The 25,150-nt window shown below is 49.7% G+C and overlaps 1 protein-coding gene and 1 long non-coding RNA gene across 2 annotated transcripts in view; one reads left to right on the forward strand and one right to left on the reverse strand.

Moving 5' to 3' along the window:
• Nucleotides 1-7,392, reverse strand: part of LOC146821864 (uncharacterized) — a 28,109-nt gene extending 20,717 nt beyond the window's left edge. Inside the window, exons 1-2 of the long non-coding RNA XR_014963204.1 lie at nt 7,304-7,392; nt 760-1,803 (exon numbers count right to left, since the gene is read on the reverse strand). This is a non-coding gene — a long non-coding RNA (uncharacterized LOC146821864). The remainder of the gene's footprint in view (nt 1-759; nt 1,804-7,303) is intronic.
• The window catches only part of TGFB2 (transforming growth factor beta 2), a 363,618-nt gene continuing 343,869 nt past the window's right edge, over nt 5,402-25,150 (forward strand). The window contains exon 1 of the mRNA XM_085612937.1: nt 5,402-6,266. Within this exon, the coding sequence (XP_085469063.1) occupies nt 5,924-6,266 (343 nt within the window). The 5' untranslated portion in view covers nt 5,402-5,923. The remainder of the gene's footprint in view (nt 6,267-25,150) is intronic.

Below are 25,150 nucleotides of genomic sequence, written 5' to 3' on the forward strand. Positions count from 1 at the left end.
GACGTGAGTCCCTTGCTCACTTTGCCACTGGATTCAAGCAAGCCTGGCTGAAGACGGCTGAAATGCCAGAAACCGGTCCTAGGAAACTTGTTTCCGGTCCAGGGAAGGCATGGCTTGGCAGTTCGGGCTGGACTGTTCCCATGAGGCACAGGGTCAGACTGATTTGCATATGGCCATGTCTGAACTGGGGTGGCAGAGTGGGCTAAAGAACGGTGATGGATCAAACCCGGATCTGTTGACTGGGTGTGAGTGTTTGATTGGTTCTGATGCTCCGTCCATCACCACCCCCTTTTGTACTGTGTTTCTTCGCGAGCGGCCTTCAAAATCCTCCAGTTTAGCAGCCATCATTTTACTTTGAGTTTAGAGCTGGCGCACTTGTCGTTTGAGTTCAGTGGTATGGTCGCGTAGAGTCCCTGTTGCAGTTTCCACTTCTGTAACTTGTCCGCTCATGTTTTTAAAGTCAGCCCTGATCAGCGAAAGTTCTACCGATAGTGTGCCAATCCGAGAGTCAAGGGCTGTATGTACTTTGTTCAAGGTAGAGAGTATATCCTGCAATGTGAACTCTGACCCTTCCAATGAGGCCTCATCTGGCGCTTGCGCAGTCGGTTGGTTCATTGTTTCCTGCTGGGTTTTGGTGCATGTGTATTTATCTAATTTGACCTGGTGGCAGTGCGCTGACCTTGACCCCTCTCCCCCACCCATCGCTGTGTGTTTCGGGTCGTGTCACGCAGCGACAAAAACTGGAGTGGTAGTACTCACCGTTGCCTGTCTGGGTAATGCACTGTCACCCGCGGCCTTCCAGGTTTCCTACCACAGGATATAGTTGTTGTCTTGTGTGCGCTCCAGGCTGGAAATCGCAGTGGTGGCACAGCTGGGACCTTTGGGAAGTGCGCCCCTTTGAGGAGACCGGTGTCGCGCTTTCTTTAGTGGTGGGCAACTTTCCTGCAGGATGTGTCTTCTCTTGAGGGTCCTGATGGTGGATTCAATTCTGTTACCCAGACCAAGGTACTCTATTATGGGCAACAGTTGAGTATTGCTGCACTGTTCTGCGCACCCCCACTGCTGTGTGTTAATTGCTGGTGTTTAATGCTGCAAAAATATTCCAGAGGTGCATATAATAGATAGCGCTTCAGCGCTGTGCGGAGGGGGGCAACCTGCGGTGAACACGGTGCAGTCCTGGGAAACTCCAATCACGGTGGGGGAGGGGGAGAGAGAATCCAAACGGGACCAGGAGCGCAGCAAGCCCCTGTTGAAATGGGTCTTGCCACGCCACTCGGATCACTCTATCTCAGGGCAGCCGTCCACAAAGCAAAGCCTAGGATCTGCACTTAGTGTCAGCGTGTCTCGCTTAAGTCAATTCCTTTGCGCACTGTGGAGGTTGAGAGTCGCCTGTGTGCAAGTGAAGATCGTCGCCGCGAACAGGCAGACTCACCCTCCTCTCGTCCTACGTTACAGTGAGCTGCACGTCCCGCCGTGCGCTGCCGTACAGGACGTGGAGATCGGGAGGTGGTATATCCATGGCTGCGGGCTGCTGGTTCACGTGAAGTCCCAGCTTCTCTCCTACTGACAGGCCACAGTCACTAATTACGACGTTACTGTCAATATAGTCGTTCTTTGCACCTCACGGGCCGACTAGCTTGTGCCCGGGTCCTTCTGACACCTTTATCATCGCATCCATGTGGGGGAGATGACCGGATAAGTGCTCGGATCGTCGGAGATGATTGTGGGGGTTTGGAGCGGCTTCAGGCGGCGGCCCTTTCGGTCGGCTGTTAGCCACGCCCATTCCGCCATCAACATTTGAGACTGCAAAAAAAAACAATATTAGCAATGGATGGACTGCATGGAGAGAATCTTTTGAAGATTTCATAGATGCAATACATGAAAAAGACGATGAAATGATTATAAAGTATCAGAGGAACATAGCTGGTGAAGGAGTGAAAGAAGTCCTAAAAAAGATAGCAGAAGAAGGTGATGTGATGTAACAGCCTTGAATCTCAAGTTTAATCCAGTGGCAAATGTAGATTATGATAGATACACATTCAGTCAAGAATGTCACAGAACAGGGTGAAACCATTAATGAATTTGTGGAGAGACTGGATGTTATGGTGAAGCACTGTGAATTCAATAAATTTAATGATGAGGAAGATACCGGCCTCAGAGTTATCTAGGGAGGTCTGTCTGATATCTTTTGATGATGAATACTGAAGGAAACTCTGAGCTTAGAACAAGTCCTCAAGATTGCTCATGCTGAAGAGCGTGCTGATCATCATGTGACTGCCATGGATGCTGGAGGCACCAAAAGTGTGTCAGTTATGAGCTTGAAAAGTAAGCCAACGTGCAAGGCCAGGGTACACAAAGTGATGTCTTCACAGAAAAAGAATTTGTTACGGATGTGGACTGTCATTTCCACATGTAGATAAATGCCCCACCATTGGACAGGTGTGCATCATCTGTGGTATACCAAACCATTTATTTTGTGATGACTTGTAAGGCAAAGTGAAAGGTTAGTGCGTCACAGCGTGAAGACAAAATGGCCAACCAAACGCTATCTCAGCGACGTTCGACATGCTCTCACAAGGCTAACCTGTCACACCAACTGAGGCAAATCAACACCAAACAATGTCAATCCTCATCGAAATCATCAACAAAGAGTTCCTCTGTATCAATTTCAAGTAAATGTGACAATGACAATTGTGCACTGTCAATGTTTACTTAAAAAATTCATGCACGTGTGGGACTAGTCAAACGTTAGGAAAAATTCAAAGGTGAATAAAAATCTACATAAAAAAGCACGAAAGACATTCAAACGTCTGAAAATTACCCTAAAGATAAATAGGTGTTCGATACCATTCATAATTGACAACGGTGCGTCGATAAATCTCATGCCTGAACTATCAAGAATTGTCTCTGTTATCACAACTTAGGAAGTTAAAAAAGTATACACATGGGCTTCCTCAACACCCTTTAAAAAAAGGTCAAGGTTTGTTTGTAGCCACGAAAATTAAAAAAACAGTGGCACAAGCGCCTATTCATGTACTTCAAGGAAGACTTCACGTGCCTGTTTGCTCAGTTTCAACACTGCTGCTATGGACTGATATCAGTGAACTACAATACGAATGCTCATCATGTACTTGAAAGTCAATTTCCTTCATTATTTTATGGGTTAGGAAAACTCAAAACAATGAAAGTAAAGGTACATATAAATTAGGATCTGTGCGTTGTTGCTCAAAGACACAGACAAATTGCATTTCACTTGCAAGAAGCTGTTAAAAAGGATCATAAGATGTTGCTTAAACACGTCATCATTGAATGCTCCAATGGTCCAACACCATGGGCTTTTCCCATTGTAGTAGTGCCTAAAAGAAACAGTGAAGGAGCTATACGCATATGTGTTGACATGCGTCAGGCCAACAAGGTGATTGAGCGAAAGAGACATTCAGGTCTGCACATTGCTGATCTGATTACTCAATTGAATAGTGCGATGTTCTTCTCTCGTCTTAAATAAAGGATTTAAACAATTGGAACTTAAAGAAAAATCCAGGTACATTACAACCTTTTCTTCGCATATTGGTCTGTTTCGCTATAAGCGATTGACTTTTGGTTTATCCTCTGCTGCTGAACTTTTCCAAGGCATTAAATGTATCATACAGCTGTAGTGAATGCATTTAACTATAGTGATGACTTATGGTTTTCGGAGCCACTCAGAAAGAGCATCACAAAGCTCTCTCAAGTATGTTGTTTGCGGAAGATGCAGGTATAGCTCTGAAGTCACAACACAGCCTTTGCTCCAGTAGTGCCCTGGGCGGAAATAAATGTGCCACCCTTCTACTGCTGGAGAATAAAATAAGACAGCAGTTCCTTTTTATAGGTCAGTCCCTGGCTGGCTGCATCGAAGCAGGGACTTGCCTCTGAACACACATCTACGCACCTCCCCCAGCTCACTTGAATCAACTTAGCTATGTCAGCCTGCTTCCAAGTTGTTTGGAGAGGAGGGGTGTTGTGTGTGGTGGCTGGTTGTGAGCGGTAGATGGGAGGGCAAGGTCAGGGGCTTAAAAGGGTGATAAAAACAGCGCCCGCAGCATGTTAAAAACGATTGGATACACTTTAAACCAAACCACTGCAGCGAAGGCAGAGGGGCTTTACTGTTTGCAAGACCTCGGGAGTTCTTTTCACCCCTCTGAAGACTGGCGCCCTGGGCCTGGGCCCAGCTCGCCCATGACAAAAGCCGGTCCTGCACACGCCTGAGATCTGCATAGGTCTCACAAACGCCAGCCGGCACCCATGGCCCGGAGGTCTATCTCCCTGTTCGCCGGCGCAGCGCCCGGCCTCTGACGGGCCCGCTGCTGGCACCACTTGTATTGGCTTATCTTAGCATCGCCTCGTCTGGGCCTCAGACATGGGGCAGTCCTGCCCAGTGCTTAGCAAAGCAACGCTGCTGTTCCTCTAGTACCGGTACTCCCTCAAGCCTCTTTCTAGGTGGATATTAGGTCATTTCATTGGTGAGGTATGTTTTGAGGGATACTTCTCCCTGTGCCCTGAAAGTGTCCACAGAGCCAGGGTGTAATCGGCTGATAGTTGCACAGGTATCATGGGACTGAAGGTACAGGTAGACAGACTCAGAGAGAGCAGATGAAAACAAGGAGTGGAAGAGGTTGGGAGGCAGAGAAGGAGTAAAAGAAAGGAGGTGTAAACCTAGGAAGGAATAGAAATTGAAAATAATGACCTGAGAGAAAATATGGAGAGCGGGAGGGAGAAGATAAAGGGCATGAGTATGGGACAGAGGGGAGGAAGTCGATAGAAGGAGGATTATAGAAAGAGATAGCCCTAGGAAGGGGAAGGGAGCGAGAGAGAACATGGGAAGATGTTGAGGGGTGAGAACGCAGGGAGATGAAAAGGAAAAAGTATTGAGAAAGAGAAATAGAGAAAAGGAGGTGTAAAACAGAAGGAAGAGAGTGGGTGGAGGAGAGGCAGTGTGGAATCGAAAGAGAGACGGAAAAGGATTGAAGAGTGTGAGGTGAGAGGCGGAGGCTGCACTCCGGAGGAATGTCCAGAGGTTCACAAAACACTCAAACCCACGTGAACCAGGAGCCAAGCAAACAGCTGAGGGTACTTTACACTGAACCGCTCCAGCCTCGGGCAGCTTAAACATTGGGGCAGGGAAAGAGTCCAGGGGAGCTCGGCAAGAGAGCAGGCTGCGGGGGAGCTCCGGGGCGGCCGTGAGCTGGAGAGAGCCGCCCGGGGGAGCGGAGAGGCGCTGGGACAGAGAGGGCTGCCGCCGGCCGGGCTGCGGTGCATGTGGGCAGGGAGGAGGGAGCGCGGCTGCCGCCTGCTGGACACAGGGGGTGGCTGCAACGGATCCCACGCTGTGGGCAGACCTCCTCCTCCCCCGCACGCCCCGCCTGCCTGCCCGCCCGGCCGTCCAGCACCAGCATCGCCCCCCTTCCCATGCACACACGTGTAGCAGCCTCTGCTCCAGTGCCTGCGGACTGCCCTTCTGCTCGGGAGGCTTCATCTTGCCTGAGAGCTCCGACACTTCTTGGAGGGCGCATCTTCATGCGAGCGCTAGCCACCAACTTTAAACCCCGGCTTCTGGTTTTTGTTCCACTGTGCACCAAGGAATTCCGCACCTAGGTCCAACGAATACAACTTTGATTTTTGGCAAAAGGACTCTTTTCTTAAGGCATATTCGAGATTTTATCCGTGGTGTAAGCTGAACTTGTTACCTCCCCCGATATAATAAATCACATTTTTGATTCTTTTTTTTTTTTACTGAGTTTGGATATTGTTCAATGGAGTCGTCACGCTGCCTCGCAAGTTTTTTATTCCTCTCTTAATTGTTTGGTCATCACGTGCGCGCTCGTACCTGTGTGGGATTTATCAATCTTTTCCTGAGTGTGCCTGCTTCTCGTGTGCGTCGAGAAGCATGCAGAGCTGCCTGCTCCTGGTGTGCCTGTCCCTGGACGTGGCCACGGTGGCGCTGAGCCTGTCTACCTGCAGCACGCTGGACATGGACCAGTTCCTGAAGAAGCGCATCGAAGCCATCCGCGGCCAGATCCTAAGCAAGCTGAGGCTGAGCAGCCCCCCGGAGGAGTACCCGCAGCCCGAGGAGGTGCCCCCGGATGTGATTGCCATCTACAACAGCACCCGGGACCTGCTGCAGGAGAAGGCCCAGCAGAGGGCGGCCTGCGAGAGGGAGCGCACCGAAGACGACTACTACGCCAAGGAGGTGTATAAGATTGACATGGTGCCGCACTACTCGCCTGAAAGTAAGTGGCGGCCCGTGCGTCCCGGCGGGCACCTGTCTCAAAACATCCTGCGCGCCCCCGTGCCCAGTGACAGCACGCCTTGCTAGTGCAGGGGAGACCTGTCTCTTAAGTTCCCCCTGGACCCCGTACCCAGGGTTCGAACAGTAATAGTGCCCCGGTGCGCAGCTTCATTTGGTGCAGCAGGTGCAGTGACACCGAGACATAGAGGTCTGAGGGGCTCACCGGACCCTGATTATTGATATATTTCATAGTGCAAACAGTGGCGGAGAGGGTGTGGGGGGGGGGGGGGGGAGGGTTTTATGTTCGTACACCACGACCCATGGCACACGTGGTGCCACGCGTGGGGTGGAGGGTGCCTCCCTGAGTCCCACAAGAAGAGTCTAAGTGCCCCGTGGGTAGAGTATCATGGTATGTCACAGGACACGTATCTCAAAGTGAGCATATTCTGTTCATTTCCCCACCACAGGGCTCAACTATTTCAAAGTACCACTCGCATCTCATACCAAGGGGCAGTATTCTCCCTTCTTCACCAATAGTGATGCACATGCCCTAATCCACCACCACAGGGCACACCTGTCTCCGAGCGGCTCGTGCCATACATTCCCTCTCGTTCCAAAAGGACACGACAGCTGTCTTACAGTGACCCTGCATCCCACACCCAGACACCGTATGCGCCTCACCTGCACACGTCTCAAGGCGCCCCTCACACCCTATATCCAGGCCAACAGTCAGTGCAGCATGCGCCCTGCACAGTGTGTTGCAGATGCCCCACTGTGCTTCCGGCATCTCGGTTCCCGGACCCGGTAGCGGGCCCAACGCCAGGCGCGCGCATCTCAAGTGCCACTTGCGCTTCATTCCAAGAAGCAGCATGCCCCGCCCCCATCGTTCGGGACACAGCTCTTAAAACTCCTCGGGGCAGCACAACACCTTTCTGACCAAGGCGCCGGCCTTTCATGTCCTACAACCCGCTCAGCTGCGCGCCTCTTCTACTTTTTTAAAGTGCCACCTGCTTTCCATAAGTATCAGGAACACGTCACCTGCTCTACCTCCGGTGATATGTTAGGTTGTCAGCACTGGCACGACGCGTTCCATTCTGCATCACCGCGCCTTCTGCGCTTTCCTCCTCTGGGCTCCCTGTCAAGTGCCCCCTAAGTCCCACACACAGTGTCAGGACCCGCCTCCTTGCGGTAGCTAGGCCGGATGCCTCTCCATCCCATCTACCCATAGAGTTGGTGGCAGCATCGCTTCTCCTGGTGGTTCTTGCCTCGGGTGCACTGTTTGAAAGTGGAATGTGCATCCCAACCCTTGGCGCACCTTGACCCTGCACCCCATGGGCAGCAAATTGGGAGCGCAAGGGGCTCCTCCTACGTAGGATTCATGCCACACAATCTGGGAGCGCTGGTTCAGAGTGCCCTCTGCATCCCTAAACTAGAAGCAGCTTTCCCGTACGCGCACGGCGCACTGCACAGTGTGCCGTGTGCTCCCTGCCCAGAGATGCGCATCTGTACCCTGGATTTTCATGCCACACAGTCCGTAAGCGCTGGTTCAAAGACTCCTCTGCCCCCGAATCCTAGTAGTAGCATTCCTCTACGCGCCCTGCGCACCAGACAGGAAGTGCCCGTGCGCTCCCTGCGCAGAGATGGGCCCCGTGCGCTCTCTGCCCAGAGATGCGCATACGCACCCTGGGGTTTCATGCCACATACTCCGGAAGCGCTGGTTCAAAGACCTCTCAGCACCCCACACCTAGAAGCAACATTCCCTTACGCGCCCTGTGCAGAGATACGCATACGTACCCCAATGTTTCATGGCACATTGGTTCAAAGTGCCCTGTGCATCCCACACCTACGAACAGCATGCCCTGTACACTCCCCCGGCACAATACCACATACTGAATGCGCTCCGTGCCCCACCCCCCATTAGCAGAGATTGACATGCCCCGGGGATTCATCCCACACAACCCGGGTGCGCTGGTTTCAATGTCCCCTCTGCATCTTAAGCCTACGAGCAAGATGCTCCCCACACTCCAGGGGCAACATACCACCATACTGGAATTGCTCAGTGCCCCTCCCCCCACCCCTCCGATATGCGCAGATATGCATATACACAACCCGGTTTCATTGTGCCCCCTGCACCGCACACCTAGGAACAACATGCCCCCTGCACTCCCAGGGCACCATACCACCATACCGAAAGAGCCCCGTGCCCCCCCCCTTAGCACCCCGCCCCCATGCGCAGAGATACACATACCCCTGGGATTCATGTCACACAACCCGGGGGCGCTGGCTTCAAAGTGCCCTCTGCAGCCCAAACCTACTATCCAAATGCCCCCTAGACTCCAGTGGCATCATACCACCATACTGGTAACGCCCCCGCTGGTTCGAAGTGTCCTCTGCATCCTACACCGAGGAACATCATGCCCTCTATACTCCGGGGCACCATACCACCATACCCCTCCCCCATGCCCAGAGATATGCATACCCCAGGCTCGGATTCATGCCACACAACGCTGTCGGATACGCTGATTTCAATGTGCCCCCTGCATGCCAAACCTACGAGCAAGATTCCCCCCTAGACTCAAGGGGCCTCGTGCGCTTCCTGCCCAGAGATGCGCATACACCGGGGATGCATGACAGACAGCGCGGGTGCACTAGTTTCAAAGTGCCCTCTGCAGCCCAAACCTAGAAGCTGCATTCCACCCAGCCTGGGGGACTGGCCCCGAATTGCACCTCAAGCCCGGTGCACCTCAAGCCCTGTGGCCCTCGACCCCCCCAGGTGCAGGCCACATACACCGGGACCACTGGTTTCAAGGAGCCCCTTCACTCCAAAACTAGAAGCACCGCGTCTCCTCCTCTCCCATCCCTACTGTCTCTGTAGTGGGCAAAGACTAGTAGTATGTCCTGCCTCGGGTCAAAGGCGCTTGGAATCTCCTTCAAAAATAAGCGCTACCTCCGTTCTCTGCACCCCCCTCACACGTCTGAATGGCTATTCCCCACCTACCACACTCCTACCCAAGTGCAACGGGCCCCTCCCCCGCTTCTCTGAAATCTGTCACTTCCACTTTCTACGGTCAGGGGTTACACACTTGCCTCCTAGTGCCCCGGACCTCACCCACGTACCCTATCCAGGTAGTCCTGCTCATGCCCCTCCCCCGCCTCATTTATTGAGGGGAGATGTTTTCGTTTCTGCTGCCGGCGCTCTTATTATCAAAAACCGAACGTGATGTTTTAAGCAGTTCCAGAATTCCGGCGCTGCAACTAAAGCGCCTCATTGTAGGCTGTAGCGCAGCGCTACTTCCAGGCAAAACATGTGAAGTAATGCCAATGCATGTGTTAAAAAATACCAATGGACGTCAGTGACCAATTCCAAGCTCCAACTGGAACCGACTGGAGTTTTCTGCATCGCAGATTAATATTTTGTTTCTAAATAGAACGCGACAGTGACTGGATACACCAGGCCCCACTTGCAATGGGCCGTCTGTGATCTCCGCCAGGGCTTCTTCCCCTTTGCACAACACTTTCACTAAGGCCTCGTGTAGTGTAATTAATAGTTCTCCGCACTCTCGCTCACAATGACTTATCAGCCCCCCTCTCGACACCCCTCAGTATTTTTCACTCCCCCTCTTTAATTTCGGTAATTACATATCAGAACCCCTTCGCGAATGTAATGCCTATATAATGATTATTGTTATTAGTTTGTTATTGGACGGGGTCGGGCTCCAGACCTGGCTCCCTAAAAGATTTTGTTTTCACATGAATTGCACTGACATTTTCCACAGCCGCGCGGTGATTGAGGAGCAGAGTGCGGCGGAGGCGGGAGTCGGGACTGACGGGAGCGCGCGGCTGGGGTAGCCCGGGGCTGCTGCTCTGCTGCCCCGTGTTGAGCCACAGAGTGCGGGGGCGGGAGTCGGGACTGACGGGAGCGCGCGGCTGGGGCAGCCCGGGGCTGCTGCTCTGCTGCCCCGCGTTGAGGCACAGAGTGCGGGGGCGGGAGTCGGGGCTGACGGGAGCGCGCCGCTGGGGCAGTCCGGGGCTGCTCCTCTGCTGCCCCCTGCTGAGGCACAGAGCGCGGGGGGCGAGAGTCGGGGCTGACGGGAGCGCGCCGCTGGGGCAGTCCGGGGCTCCTCCTCTGCTGCCCTGTGCTGAGGCACAGAGCGCGGGGGCGAGAGTCGGGGCTGACGAGAGCGCGCCGCTGGGGCAGTCCGGGGCTCCTCCTCTGCTGCCCCGTGCTGAGGCGGGGGTGGGCACGAGAGTGAGTGTTTGAGGGACAGCGCCTCTCAGGCTACTCAGCCCTCTCCCCCTGTCAGGTGCTAGGCGGTGGGTGAGGGCCGGAGGGAACGCGCCTCTGGGGCTGCTCTCATGCTGCCTCATGTGTGGGGAGAAGAGTGAGTGCAGGAGGGAACTTCCCCCTTCCGATGTACCGCTGGTGCACCCTCCTTGGAGGTGGGTGGGACGAGAGGGAGTGCTGGAGGGAGGGAAAGCGACTCCGGCTTTCCTCTTCTGCTGCCCCCTGCCTGGAGAGGGGTCGAGCTGGAGGGACGCAGGGAGGGAACGCCTTTCGGTGCACCCTTTACTGATGCACCCAGTCAGGAGGGGTTGGGGCGAGAGTAAGGGATGGACGGAAAGAGCCTCTGGGGCTCCAGGCCTCGCTTGATATCTCTCCTGCCAGAGTAGCGCCCACCACGCGATGTCTTGCACCCAGGCCAGCAGCAGACGGCGCTCTGCAAAGGAGTGACACTTAATATCAGTGTGTCTGAAGCTCGGTTTACAGCGCTAAAACAAACAGTCCCTGCTAGTTTCAAATAAAAGATAGGAAAGAATCAGTACATTTTCTGTTCTGTTCTTCAGAAAATGTTGCAAGTTGCCTTCGAATGATGACCAGTATCTGGTTGTTTTACCATCGCAGATGTCCCGACATACCCTCCCCATCCCGACTTCATACAGCACGCTCCAGCTACAGCAAAGAAAGCACAGGCCCCATATAGAATACATACCCTGGTGGGCAGGTCACAAGTCCTGAAAAAAGTAGTGGGCAGTCTAACTAATTTGGGCAGTATGCAAGTGACATCTCTGCGCCTGACATCATAGGACGTGACATCACGGGAAGTGACACCTATTAAAAGAATACAAATTTAGAAACAGGGAATTTAAATGTCAATTCGTGTAAATACTCGTACAGCTGACATTCTTACAGCGCGTGCTCTATTATATGAGGAGTGGACAAAGTCAAAGGCGTGCTTCCAAATCGTAGTTTCTCTTAAATGCTTGTTAGCTGTGTCTTTGTTTCTTCCTCCTCTGATCTGGCGCCTAAGTGGGAGGACGCCGTTAGGTACCAGGCCAGATTGCACTCCCACAACAGGTGAGCTGATGGTCTTTAAGTCTGCCCTTTGTCCTGGGCCAAGCTTGGGTGGGGGGGGGGGGGGGGGGGGGGGTTTGTGGTATCACTGGCGTGGTAAATAAAAAAAAGCGCTCCACCGCCCACACGTGGTTGCTCGGTGGGAAGGCAATCAACGGTGCAGGCTCTGCTGAATGTGTCCTGGGCACAAGTTCATCTTACTTCACTGGGGCCCATCTTCGTACCAGGGGGTACGGCGTCTCCCCTGTACAAATAGTGGGTGGACGCCGTCTACCTGCGTGTCCCCCTGACGTGCCCTGCTTGAGAGCCTAGCTAAGGACGCACCTCCCCCCCAACACATGTTGCTGTTCTCTTTGGTCCCGAGCACGCTTGTTTAATATTTAGTTTCAGGTTTACCTCCTACAGCATGCATGCAGAGCACCTTAGAAGGATGCAGGAACACGAGCATGTAATATAAGGGCAGCAGAAAGGGCAGTGTTATGCTAGACTTGCTCTCGTTTGTTGAAATGATGACACTTTTGGGTGTTTCAGAAGCAGATGGTTCGTGGTCAGCTTTTGAAACAAACGATTGAAGGGTTGTGTCTGGTTTCACCGGGGATGTTGTAACACACACGTTGTATGGCTCCTCACAATGATCGAGAGGTGGATTTAATGTTAAGGGGGAGGGCCTAGAGGTGGGCTAAGCCAAAACATTAACAGGGAGAGTTGGGGCCGAGCCAAAGGGGCGGCATGGCTCTCAGAGCCCGCGCACGAGCCGAGCCATGGTAATGCTTGCCAAATTAATTGGGCATCAAACATCTTATAAAACTGGGCTAACGTTTTTTCAGTATTCAAAACACGCGGTTTCTTTTAAATGCAGGGACGTTCCACCTTAGTTCATCAGATTATGCAACTGCATAGAGAGCCGTATATTAATGGTAGTTTTTCAACGTGAACTTAGAAACATTAATATCACCACCATCGGCTGATGACTGCCGTTCTTCAAAAACAAAACCAAGCTTGTTATCATGTGTACTCTATATCCGGCCTGGATTCGTATTATAAATGGTGCAACATTATAGTCTATCAAATCAACCGCAAAGGGTTTTTGTATCGTGCAGATCCTGAGCTCGTATATTTGAAAGTGCTCTCTTGTGTGACAATGAATAAAAGAAAGCTCGGGGACAAAAAATATTCGTCTATGATCACACAATTTGGTCAAGCCTGGAAGCCGGGATTGATCCCAGGATCCTAGTGTCAGATTATGCATTTTAGCCACTAGATGGCTATCTCGTCCTTCTGTTTTACTTAAAAGATTAATACTTTGTTTTGCATGCTTAGCACATGACATTACCGCGTGAGTGGCAGGCGGAAGCCACACGAAAGCTCGACTTGTTTTGGGCTCGTGGGCCAAAGAGAAGCTCGAGCTGAGCCAGAGCCAGGCATCTGACTCTAGGTTGGCTCCAGCCTTCAGGAGTTTGCCCACCCTTAGGAACTTCAGATGGAAAGTGCTGGAGTTGTTCAGACACATGTGGCGTAGAAATATAGAAGTCCAGGTACTCACTCTCATGGCGTACCTGTTTTCTCCTGGTAGTGTCCAAATAAAAGTATTGCAATCCATCTGAGAAGTGCCTGCACTCTCCCTTTCAAATGAAAGAAGAAGTGCTCAGCACTTGAGAGTACCAGCCCACAGTGGCGGCCGGCATGGCTTGCGGGTGGCTGTGAGGGCACTGGCGAGGGTAGGTCACGGGGGGGGATGTTCGCGCAAAGGTGTGCATAATAAAAAATAAAAAAAGTAACTTACCTTTATGCTGGGTCCCACGTTTCTGCTCCTGCTCTCCCCAAGGAACAGGAAGCACAGCCGGCCCCACTGACCAATCACAATTCTGCAATGCAGCGTGCTGATTGGTAGGCACCCAGGCTCCCCTGACCAATCACAATGCTGCAATGTTCCTGGTTCGACACTCAACCAGGGAATGGGGGCCTGGACATGTTTTCCATGCAGACTGTAATGCAACCTGCATGGAGAACGGGGAAAGTGCCCATGACTGGTTTGGGTGGCCCCAGAGGGCCGACCAAACATTCATTGTGCGCTTAGGAGTGGGCAAACCACTCCTCCCCTGCCCAGGGCAGCCCCACCTACAAGCAAAGCACCAGCATAAAATGATAATAACTGAAAGTTATTCTCGTTTTATGTTTCAACTCCTTGTCTCCCACTGCTTGAAAGCAGTGGGGCGATGCTCCTCCGCCCCCACTGTCTGCCCATTGAAACACTGGTATTTGGTATGGGGGCGGTGGTCCTTGCTGTGTGATGGCAGATGTGTGAGAAAGATGGGAGGGCAGGGGGTTGATGGGGTGGTAACAATTACGTGAAGGTACTTTAAGGGCGGATTACAAAGTATTTAACAGGACGATTGAGGCCAAGTGGAAAGGACTGCATGACATTAAGTCAGGCAGCTCCCCACTGCGCCCCGTGCCTGGTCCCAGCTCGCCCGTACCCAAGCAGGGCCCTGGGTGGAGTGGTACTGAGGCCCAAGGCTTTAAGGGGACAACTATAGGTATGTCTGTATCTGGGTGGTGGGCAGGGGTCTTATTCTGGCTTGCATTAGGGCCTATCAGGCCTTTGATATAGCCCTGGTCAGACAGGTTTTCAATCTTAGCACACTGCAGCGCTATAATCGTTTTCGGTATTATGTGCCTGGAAGTCATAACAAAAACCATTACTGTCTCTCAGACACTTGTCAGCTACTCTGTTTCAGTAAATCTGCCCCTGGTGCACACGCCTTCTCTGTAAGCTCTTGAAGACAACCTGCCCATTTGAGCTCGACAGTCTCTAATTGTGTCTTTTGTTGTTATTTCTGTTGCCGCTGCGTCGGGTTTTAACACGTCGCTGTTGCTTGCTGCGTCTTGCCAGTCCTGGTGCCAGGAGTCTGTATCTTCCGCCCTAGTGGCAGCCCCAGGTGCCAAGGGGGCGCCTTGCGGGGAGCGCGCGTGCATCCCTTGACGGGGGTCTCGCGCTGAACGCCGCATTGCGCATGCGATATTCGCTGTTATTTAGTACTTGTTCTGGTTTTCAAAGGCGTGACTGAACACATAGGAAGGCACGCAGTCACATGTTCTAATGCAGAATTAGTTAGCACCCCCAGAACAAAGGAATTTATTTCATATAGATGCCACTGTGTGTAAAAGTTGCTGTTAATTCCCATTAAAGCCCTACTGTCCGCGTAGCGCTGTCCAACAGGACATTCTGTGCCCCTCGTTCCATGCAAATTTGTAGTCCTACTTCTATGTTTGCAAAATATCTCGGTTTTGGTTTTCAACTACATTTTCAGCAATTTTTCCACGAAGGAATGCCGTTATTCATTTATTTTTGTTGAATGCTTTTAGTAAATATCTAGCTCTCTCTGAGTGAGAAGAACTTCCCACTACAGAGGTGAAAAGGCAAAACCTAGCAAAATAAACAAAAGCATGTGTTTTGGTGGTTATGATTGTGAAATAGTCTTGTTGCGTAGTCTGTGGTTTGGCCATTCTCCAGTAGTGTCAGGAAAGATGTTTTGCAGCAATTCCGCCACAGCCACACTATAAACCAATAAAGCGCACTGGACTATTCTCCTCAAGGTAAAAGAGGTAGGCAATAATGTGTGAGAAAAATTGCACAGCAAACACTTATATGACACTGCAACATTAGTGTATGAGTACACCTCTGTAAATGGCAGGCTCTTTGTATGTTGTAGTCGCCGCACATTTTGTTTCCACAAATTCGAATTACATAACTTCTTGTTTTTCTAGAGAAGGGTCCTGGCACTTTCCATCATGACTACGCTGCACTTCATGAAGCAGTACCAGCACTTACTGGTGAGAATCCATCTTTTAATGGGCCATTGCTAGCTAGCACTTATCACACAGGCTGCAGTACCAGGGGCAGGCTAGAAAACAGAATCAGCCCTGGGAAAAATGTTCAAACCAACCCTGTACTGAAAATGATTGCAAATAAAATGGGTCCATGGTTGAATCATGGCAGTCCAGCCTGCTCTGAATGTAGACCCCAAGCTTGTAACCCATTAGTTAAATGCCAGAATGGCCCGTCCAGCTTTTTCAGTATGTTTAATATTAAGAACTAGATTATGAGTTCTTTTCAACAAGACTCCAGTACTTTTAATTGGGGTTGTTTGACATTTCCCACTATTACTGAAATACATTTAATGCAACATTTTTGGGCTTTTCACAATGAGCCCTCAGGGCCTTTCATGAACCAGAACTAGCATTGTTCAACACGGCTACCAGCTTTTTCACAAATCAACCTCAGCAGTGCTCAGCCAGTCCTTGGTCTCTTCACTGGAACAGTACTGATTCATCACAATAAGAAATTGGATTATTGGTTGAAGGGGCTGACAACCCACTTCAACCAATAATAATCACAATCCTTGTCAGGGTGAACCACACATGTCAATGAATAAACCTGTGCTTAACCTTCTGGTAGCTTACCACAAAAGCAGCCAGGCTTAACTTAAAGGCAATGTGTAGTTATGCAGCACTCAACAGTAATAAAGCAAAACCACAATATAAGAATAGTCCAAACTGAATGAGAAAAAATACACTATTTCAATAAATAAAATGACACAAAAACATCAACAATCCAATCAGTAGAACCAGAGCTATGAGTTTTTAAAGTTTAAGGTGATAATAGTACCAAAAGGCATGAGACAAAAAGTGAGAGTATATGGACACGCTGGACCAGTGCCAAGTCAAAAGTTCATGCTGACAGCAATGGAGGGCGGGTCAGGTACGAGACAAGGTCCAGCCTCCGTGAGTGGTACCTTCTGTCCTTGGTGAGGGGGCTGTGTGGTACTGTGATACGAGTCTTTCTGTTGCTCTGCGTCAGGTCCGTTGAAACCACTGATCAGGAGCTGCACAGTGATGCAATGCAAGCTCCTGCGTCATTTTGCATTGGATCCAGTGAAGCCACCAATCAGGAGCTGTTCGGTGCCGCGATGCGATACGAGGCCCTGCATCGTTCAGCATTACTTTATTTCCAATCCGGTGAAGCTGCCCATCAGGAGCTATGCGGTGTTGTGATACAAGCCACTGCATCATTCTGTGCTGCTTTGCGGCAGCTCCAGTCAAGGTGCCGATCAGGCGCTGCGATGTGTGATTCTGCATCGGTCTGTGCTGCTCTGCATCGGATCCTGTAAAACCTTGAGTTGAGCAGGGGAGAAGTACACTCTGACCCCAGCCAGGAGTCTGGGACCTTGAGGACAGTGCTTGGGGATGAGTACTCACTCCCACAGAGGCCAGCAATGGGGTCCAGGTCATGTCCAGTTGGGTCTAGTCAACCTGGAAAGCAGGAAAGGCCTCTGAAAGCTTGCTGTGTCCCTGTAGCTTGAACAGGAGGTCTGCCAACTGACCCTTGTAGTCACTTCTGGGGTCATGGGTTCAAGGTAAGCAGGTCCAGTCTTCCTTCTTCAGATAGCATGGCAGTCCTTCTTCTGATTCTTATCAGGTCCAGGAGTGTTCTGAATTCAGGTTCTGAGGGTGCCATTTTTAGGTCTCGCCTAGCGACGCAGCGCAAAGCGCTGCTCGCTCGGCGAGATCTATTGCTGCTAACTTGAAGTCGGAAGCGGGACAGGACCTGTGCACGCGCGTACTGCAAGACATGAGCTGTGCACGCCTACAGCTCGCGGCGTTATTACAACTCCTGCTGGCACCATACACGTGCACATCTCCTGTCTGTGCGCGCCACACTTACGTGAACATGTGTGGCCAGCGTGTAATTAAATCTACAATCCGCAGCTCTCCTTGCACCCCCTCCAGTGTCAGCCTGCCATGCGCCATCCTAACCCCCATCATATTCCTCCATGACTACACACTTCGTTTCCTTCCCCCGCCAGGACTAAGGCATCGCTTCAGAACATTTCAGCCCCTGACGCCCTCTCCATACAGCTACTCTCTCCCCGCATTCCTTTCTGTCGTTCTGCCATGCTTCAGCGTGATGCCCTGCAGTGTGTCCCCAGAGCTCACAGGGTGCTCGTTGTACCTCTCAGCCCAGGCGGCCGCCGTCACGCTGGCCGTGCTGCCATAGGAGGGTGTCTTTGAGCTTGAGCCCAGACAGCCGATGTGCACGCCCATGGCGTGCCTACAACTCGCGCAAGGCACGCTTTCACTTTCCCTTGTTTTACATGGAGCCCGAGCAAGCAATCTAGCGCTGCTCTTAGTTTCTTGTTCTTTCGCCCTATTCCGCCATCCGTGCCTCTGTCCCGCTCAGATGTGGTGCCAACGCAGCAGGCCGACAGGACCACCCCTGCCTCTCGTGGATGCCCCAAGACCCGCAGCATCAATGGAAGACCGGCGGCGCCAGCAGGGGACGTGATGGCAACATCAGAGGGCTTGTGTCACGGCGACCATGTTATGGAGTTAAACCATGAGTTATTCCTCGCTATTTCCGCTCTGTATGGGTATGCGGGGCCAGGCACGTGGTCGCCGCTCGCGGCAGTCCCGGCGCCTCTGTTCTGTGTGAGGTAGCGCACTGTTTGTGGCACTTAAACACCACATATGCGCGTGAAGACCCATGGAAGAAGCGGACGGCACGAAATAAAGAGATCAGATCTGCGAGAATCATGGCCAGTGGGGATTACTGCACATAAAAGCGAATCTGAGGAAAGATTGCCTTGGCCTTACGTTCCGCGTGAGTACAGGCACCAGGGGCATTCTTCGTGTGCCACACACTCTGGTACCAGATAGAGCCTGTTGGCTGTTCTTCTGCCCCATTCTGAACGAGGCACGGGAACAGCCGGGGGTGACGAGCACCCCGAGCCCACCTGTATCGCACCCCGACTCGAGTTATATTCAAAGTTCCACACGTGCAATCTATGCGTCGACCTTAGCCTTGAACGCAGTGCGTTTAATGTAATCCTCCGGCAATATCGAGTGAACGCGTCCCTTGGAAAGTACTTAAAAGAACCGAAATTGGGAGCAGTAGAGTATTCCACATGTGAATGGCACAGAGATCACACCAAGATCGTGTACAAATCAAGGAGCTGAGAGTTTGTTCTTAATCATGGAGGGTGAGCTGATATGTAGAGCAAACCAGACACCATTGCCGGCAATGTACTCATGCATGTGCAAAAGACCGTGTGTTCGTATAGATAAATGTGAACGGATTTGTGTTTACGATATTCAAAGATGTATGCACTTAAATACACTTGCTTATGACCTTTTATTTCAGGGGTAATGCCACCAGAACCCCATCATTAAGTATGGACTATAATGCACGTTACGCGCTGTGTAAATGTGTGTGTTTGTAAAATGAATCTGAAATGTGAATAAATATGCACATATGTGACATAATTCTGCTTATTGGTTCTTTCTATAATTGCGTTATGTGTCTCTAGTCTGAATACAGCCAATCTCCCTATTTAAAATCCCCTTTTGCTGCCTTTAGAGAACTAAGGTATAAGGGGTAAAACAACTTGCCTAGGATCACACAGCTTCTCCGGTGAAGCTGCCAGATTTCTTGTTCTCCCCAATTGGGGTTCAGAATCGTCAGCTTAAGCAATAGACCGCATCGTCCCCCATGAGAAAATAGCACTACTTTAAGGTTCTTCCTTAGTCCATAGATAATAAAGTAATAGTTATACTGTATTTAAGAACAGTTAAAGCAGAAACTGTCTTTGATACTTCCCTGCCCATCTGTTAAATGTGCCAGTCTCGGGTCATGTTTATGTTTATGTTTATAGGTTTGTAGAGCGTTCGAATGCCGAGGCGTCTTGGCGCTAAGGTGTAACAAGGAGGAGGACATCAAGAATGCTCATATAGTATCAAAAAGGCAGGTTTTTAGCCCTTACCTAAAAACCTGAAGGTCAGGTTGCAGTCTCATGACTAGAGGGAGACTATTCCACAATCTAGCCGCATAATATGTTATTGACCGACCCCCCCCCCCTCGTGCCTTTTTAATTTTAGGGACCCTAACATGCCCCTGTGTGGCAGATCTAAGATTGCGTTCAGGGACGTAGGGTATAAAGAAATTACCCAAATCTTCTATAGCACCACCATGTATTGCCTTGTGCACATACGTAAGCGCCTTAAATTCCACACGTTGTTTGATGGGCAGCCAGTGCAGGGATCTAAGTGCAGCCGAAGTCGGTTGTCCTCTGTTGAGTCCCATCAGTAGCCTAGCCGCTGCATTCTGCAGCGACTGTAGCTTCAACAGCTGATACTTATCAATCCCCAAAAACAAGGCATTGGCATAGTCCAGTTTAGAGAGAAAGAGAGCCACCATCACAGTCTTTTGCAGTTCAGGAGGTATAAAAGGGAGCACCTTTCTTAAAGTCTTCAGCAGATAGTAGCAGAAGGATATCAAACTATTTACCTGGGCTCCTAGATTGAGTTTATCATCAAACAGGAGACCCAAATTTCTGACTTTTCCTACTGGAGTCGAACATATACCCGCCTCGGATGGCCACCATGAGGAGTTCCACAGGGGCAAACCCGGCCCAAACTCCATCACCTCCGTTTTATCCGTGTTTATCTTGAGATAGTTCTGACCCATCCAGGACATGATCTCTGAAAGGCAGGTATGAAATCTGCCTGCTATATCTCCACACTGATTATTGGAGGTTATGACAAGTCGAGAGTCATCAGCGTAAGATACTAAGACAAAGCCATGTTTCCTGACGAGGTCAGCCAAGGGTGTCATATACACATTAAACAGAGTGGGAGACAGGGCCGACCCCTGTGGGACACCGCAGGGAAGGAAGAAGTCATCTGAAGTCATACCCTCCCAAAACAGCCTCTGTTCCCTGTCACTAAGAAAGGATGCCAGAAGGGTATGAGCAGTTCCTCCTATCCCGATTTCCCTCAACCGCTGTGCCAAAGCCAAATGATTGACCGTATCGAAGGCCGCCGACAGGTCGAGAAGCACCAAAATGGCCTTTCCTCCACTGTCGACAGCCCTACGGATTTCCTCAGCCGCCCTTACCAGTGCTGATTCCGTCGAATGACGTGGCCTAAAGCCATGTTGGGACGGGTCCAGCAAGCCATTAGAGTCTAGATAGGCTGTAAGCGCTTTGTTCAGATGTTTCTCCAGAACCTTCGCTGCGAATGGGAGACCAGCTATGGGGCGATAGTTATTAACATTAGCTGGATCCAGAGTGGATTTTTTTAATAAGGGAGTGATAGCAGCGCGTTTCCAACAGGCAGGATACTGTCCAGTTATTATGACCTGATTCATAATCGAGGTAAGATGTTTACAAATCGGGTCTGCTGCATGATGCATAAAAGAGGGGGGACATGGGTCAGTTGGTGCACCAGATTTCAAGGAAAGCAAAATACCCTTAACCTCATCTATACCCAGCGGCTGAAAGCTGTTCAGCCTACATGAGGGTTGAGTGAGGGGCCCTAACGGGTTCTGAACTTGTGTGGCCTTGGAAAATTTGCCATAAATTCCCTTAACCTTCTCCTGAAAATGTTCTGCGAGAGCATTACAGAAAATCAAGTCAGGTTTAAAAGTATTAATTTGCTGAGGTTTCATCAAGGAGTTGACTTTTTTAAATAATTCTCTGAAGGAGTTACCCGCCTCTTTAATTTTAATTGAGAAAAAAACTTTTTTAGCCGCCACAATTGCCTCTTTGTATTCACGGGTAGCAAGATTATAAAGTATTTTCTTCTCATTATCATAGTTAATCCTCCAAAGGCGCTCCGCCTTTCTGCAGACAATCTTTAATTTTTTAAGTTCAGTGTTATACCACGGGGAGGAAAGCTTCCCTTTCTGTATCTTTACTAATTTAACTGGCGCAACCTTGTCAGCTGCTTCTGAAATCCAGTTATTAAACTGCTGCATGATAATATTGTTATCACCCTTTAGGCTGGTAGGGCTAGGACCTAAAACTGATTCAAAAGCGCCCTCCTTGACTTTGTCCCATCGTCTGATGGGTATTTTAGTCAAGCTTGCTTGTGCTGTGGGCTGTCTTTTCATACTTTTAAGCTTAAAATAAATAGCCTTATGATCAGTCCAAGGAAGCTCCACTACTTTATATAAGGAGATGTCTGCTTCATTAGTAAAAATCCCATCTAGCGTATGTCCAGCTGTATGAGTAGACCCTACTATTATCTGAGTTAAAATAAAAGCTGCCATATTATCTAAAAGTCTCTCAGTTTCAGCATTCTTGCTGAGCTCTAGGTGATAATTGAAGTCTCCTAAGACCGTGCAGGAGTGCCAGTCAGTATATGACTCCAGGAGCGTCATCAATGTTTGCGTAAAAATACCTCTTGGTCCAGGGGGTCTATATATTAGAATGCCCTGGAAGGTCTGTGAATTATTCACTCTAATGCGAAACTGCAATGCTTCTGCAGGGAGAGTTAAAATGTTCTCTATGTGAACTTTAAAATCAGCTCGATGAATAATAGCTATCCCTCCGCCTTTACCTGTTTCTCTGTTTTGCGACAGATAAGCATAGCCCTCCGGGACTGCAATGTTCCAATCCGGGACAGAAGAGCCATCCGTTTATAAGACTATCATGCATTTTAAAAGGAGGCGACTAATCAGTGAGGTGAATTGAGTTGTACTTATGCCTTTCTGTTTATTACCCTAAACACAGTGACCGCTGACTTTGAAATCTTGCAAAGAACAGGACGGCTTTCCCGCTAGAGGTGCCGGCTGAGGCTCAGCTTCACAGCGGACAAAGACTCTTATTTCAGTCCCTCTAGAAGAAGAGACGCGCGTAGCTGTGTTTAAACTGCCCAAAGAACAACGGTCCGGGCACAAGGTGACTAGAAAGAGGGACACTAACCTCTGTATTGGTCTCCGCCGTTCACCGAAAGTCATAACGTAGTGGAAAAGAGACACAAAGATGTGGTCTGTCCAATCAGGATCACAGCTAATATCGCGGCAAACAGCCTCCCATCTAGAAGGTTTGTGGTCTTGTCCAAATAGAATATTACTGTTTATGACCAACCATACTCTTATAAAATAAGGAAGGAAGTTCAGGGGGTATTTCTTATCTCGCAGTCACTTCACCTATAGGACATAGCGACGTCACCAGACACGCAACTGTCCCCCTGACATGCCTGGCTGCCTCCCAGATAGAATAGCAAAGGACTGGAAAAGTGTATTCCATTTGCAATGCAATAGGTCTCGCAGTTGTGAGAGTTTGAGCTATTGGCATTGTAAATAGCAATGCCTTTTATTTACGTGTTGGTTTTTAAAACATAAATGAAAGGCATTGTCATTTGCAATGTCAATAGCTCAAACTCGCGTAAATGAGAGACCTATTGCATTGCAAATGCTTGTTATATCAAGTGTCAGCCCGTGGGCGGGGGACACTCCTTTGTGTAACCCTAAAACAGGTCTGGTCAGTTCTTCACTTTCTCTTGGGTTTGGCTCCAGTCTGTCTAGTAAAACAAAGTGCAGGAAGTCCCACATGTGATCTCTATTTGACAGTGACAGGGTATTCATCGCCTGAAGTCAGGAAGGGCTTGGTAAGCCCGAGGCTACCCAGCCCTGAAAAGCAATCAGGACAGTGGCACAATTACCCCCCAGCTGTCCTGTCAGAAATACTCTCACCTCCCCACGCCCAGATCCTTTGTCAACTGTCTGAGAGAAATACACATCACAGCATAGAAGAGCCATTCACAGTCATGTGACCCTGGACTGTGGCAGAAAGGCATGTTTAGTTTTGGCAGGAAAATGCCAACTTTCTGAAAGTCTTTTCAAACAACAAGGGGACCCAAGTAAAGTCAGCCAGGGACTTTGGGAATCAATTATTTTGTGCTACAATGGTCCCTAGGGAGGTAGGGATAGGAAGTAACAAATGAATACAGACCCAATCAGCGCTGTATTGGTTAACTTATCCAGCCGGACAGAGGTTCAATATTTAATTCATCAGCAAGTTTTTGGAATATCAACAAACACAAATACTGAAAAGTGGGACACAAGCCTGCATCCTAGTTTACAAACATACAAACATAAAATAGGGAGAACATTTAAGCGAGGCTCAGGCAACGCTTACGGTTTGTTTTGACAAGTAGTATGAATTTTAAGAAACAAATCGCAAGTAACTCTACACAGTTAATAATGACATCACATTTAGTGCATGAGACGTTTTAAGGTGTCGACGGCGTTTCGATCCAAGTGAGCAATGCATGGATCATCTTCAGGACATTATATTAGCATGCCTGTATATAAGTGCCTAAGATAATTGGGGAAGTCCGAAGGGCATGCCACGAGACTGTGGGTGTGACCACACCGGATGCGGGAATGTCCGGGCTCGGTAGGGGCTCCGGCCATCGCAGATATGCGGTACTGGCAGGTCGAAGATCAAGGGGCACTTCAAAGAACAATTCAGGACGGGCTGCGTGTAATACGACTTCGCGATGGCAGCGCGATGGCCTCAAGTAAAGAAATTGGAGGGATTCACGGGAGTCAGCATCCGGGATAGCTGACCCCCTGAGCAGCATGGCGCATTCATCGACTATTGGTCATTACGCCGTTCGAGCACATGCCTGTGGCTCCACTCCCGTGAATCCCTCCAATTTCTTTACTTGAGGCCATCGCGCTGCCATCGCGAAGTCATACTACACGCAGCCCCTCCTGAAGTGTTCTTTGAAGTGCCCCTTGATCCTCGACCTGCCAGTACCGCATATCTGCGACAGCCGGAGCCCCTACCGAGCCCGGACGTTCCCGCATCCGGTGTTGTCACACCCACAGTCTCGTGGCAGGCCCTTCGGACTTCCCCAATTATCTTAGGCACTTATATACAGGCATGCTAATATAATGTCCTGAAGATGATCCACGCATTGCTCACTTGGATCGAAACACCGTTGACACCTTAAAACGCCTCACGCACTTAATGTGATGTCATTATTAACTGTGTAGTGACGTTACTTGCGATTTGTTTCTTAAAATTCATAATACTTGTCAAAACAAACCGTAAGCGTTGCCTGAGCCTCGCTTAAATGTTCTCCCTATTTTATGTTTGTATGTTTGTGTAGTAGTATGTAGGCTTGTGTCCCACTTTTCAGTATTTGTGTTTGTTTATATCCAAAAAACTTGCTGATAAATTAAATATTGAACCTCTGTCCGGCTGGATAAGTTAACCAATACAGCGCTGATTGGGTCTGTATTCATTTGTTATTTCCTATCCCTACCTCCCTAGGGACCATTGTAGCACAAAATAACTTTCTGAAAGTGGTATTTTCAAAATGGTAATCTAAAATCAGACTTTACAATGAAAAGGGATTTTCAATTACAAATAAAATCAGTGGTAGAAGATTTTTTCTTGCTGCTCCCATACTGAATGTATCACTTATAAAAGGTAATAAGGTAAATCAGTGTTACTTCCTTGGATGCTAGCCTTGGCACTGTAAGAATGACTTTTTTTTTTTTTTTTAGTGCCAGGACATGTAAAACATAAGTACACATGTTCTACATTTTAAATATCCTGCACTCTGCCCTATTAGCAGATTTTTTTCCGGGTCGAACGTCCGTTTTAAAACTGCACAAACAAGCTACAATGACTGGCCTGAGGCATGTTTTACATAGCTGCTTTAGAAGGTGGCAC

This window comes from Triturus cristatus, chromosome 6 (genome assembly GCF_964204655.1).
Source record: "Triturus cristatus chromosome 6, aTriCri1.1, whole genome shotgun sequence".
Classification (NCBI taxonomy): Eukaryota; Metazoa; Chordata; class Amphibia; order Caudata; family Salamandridae; genus Triturus; species Triturus cristatus.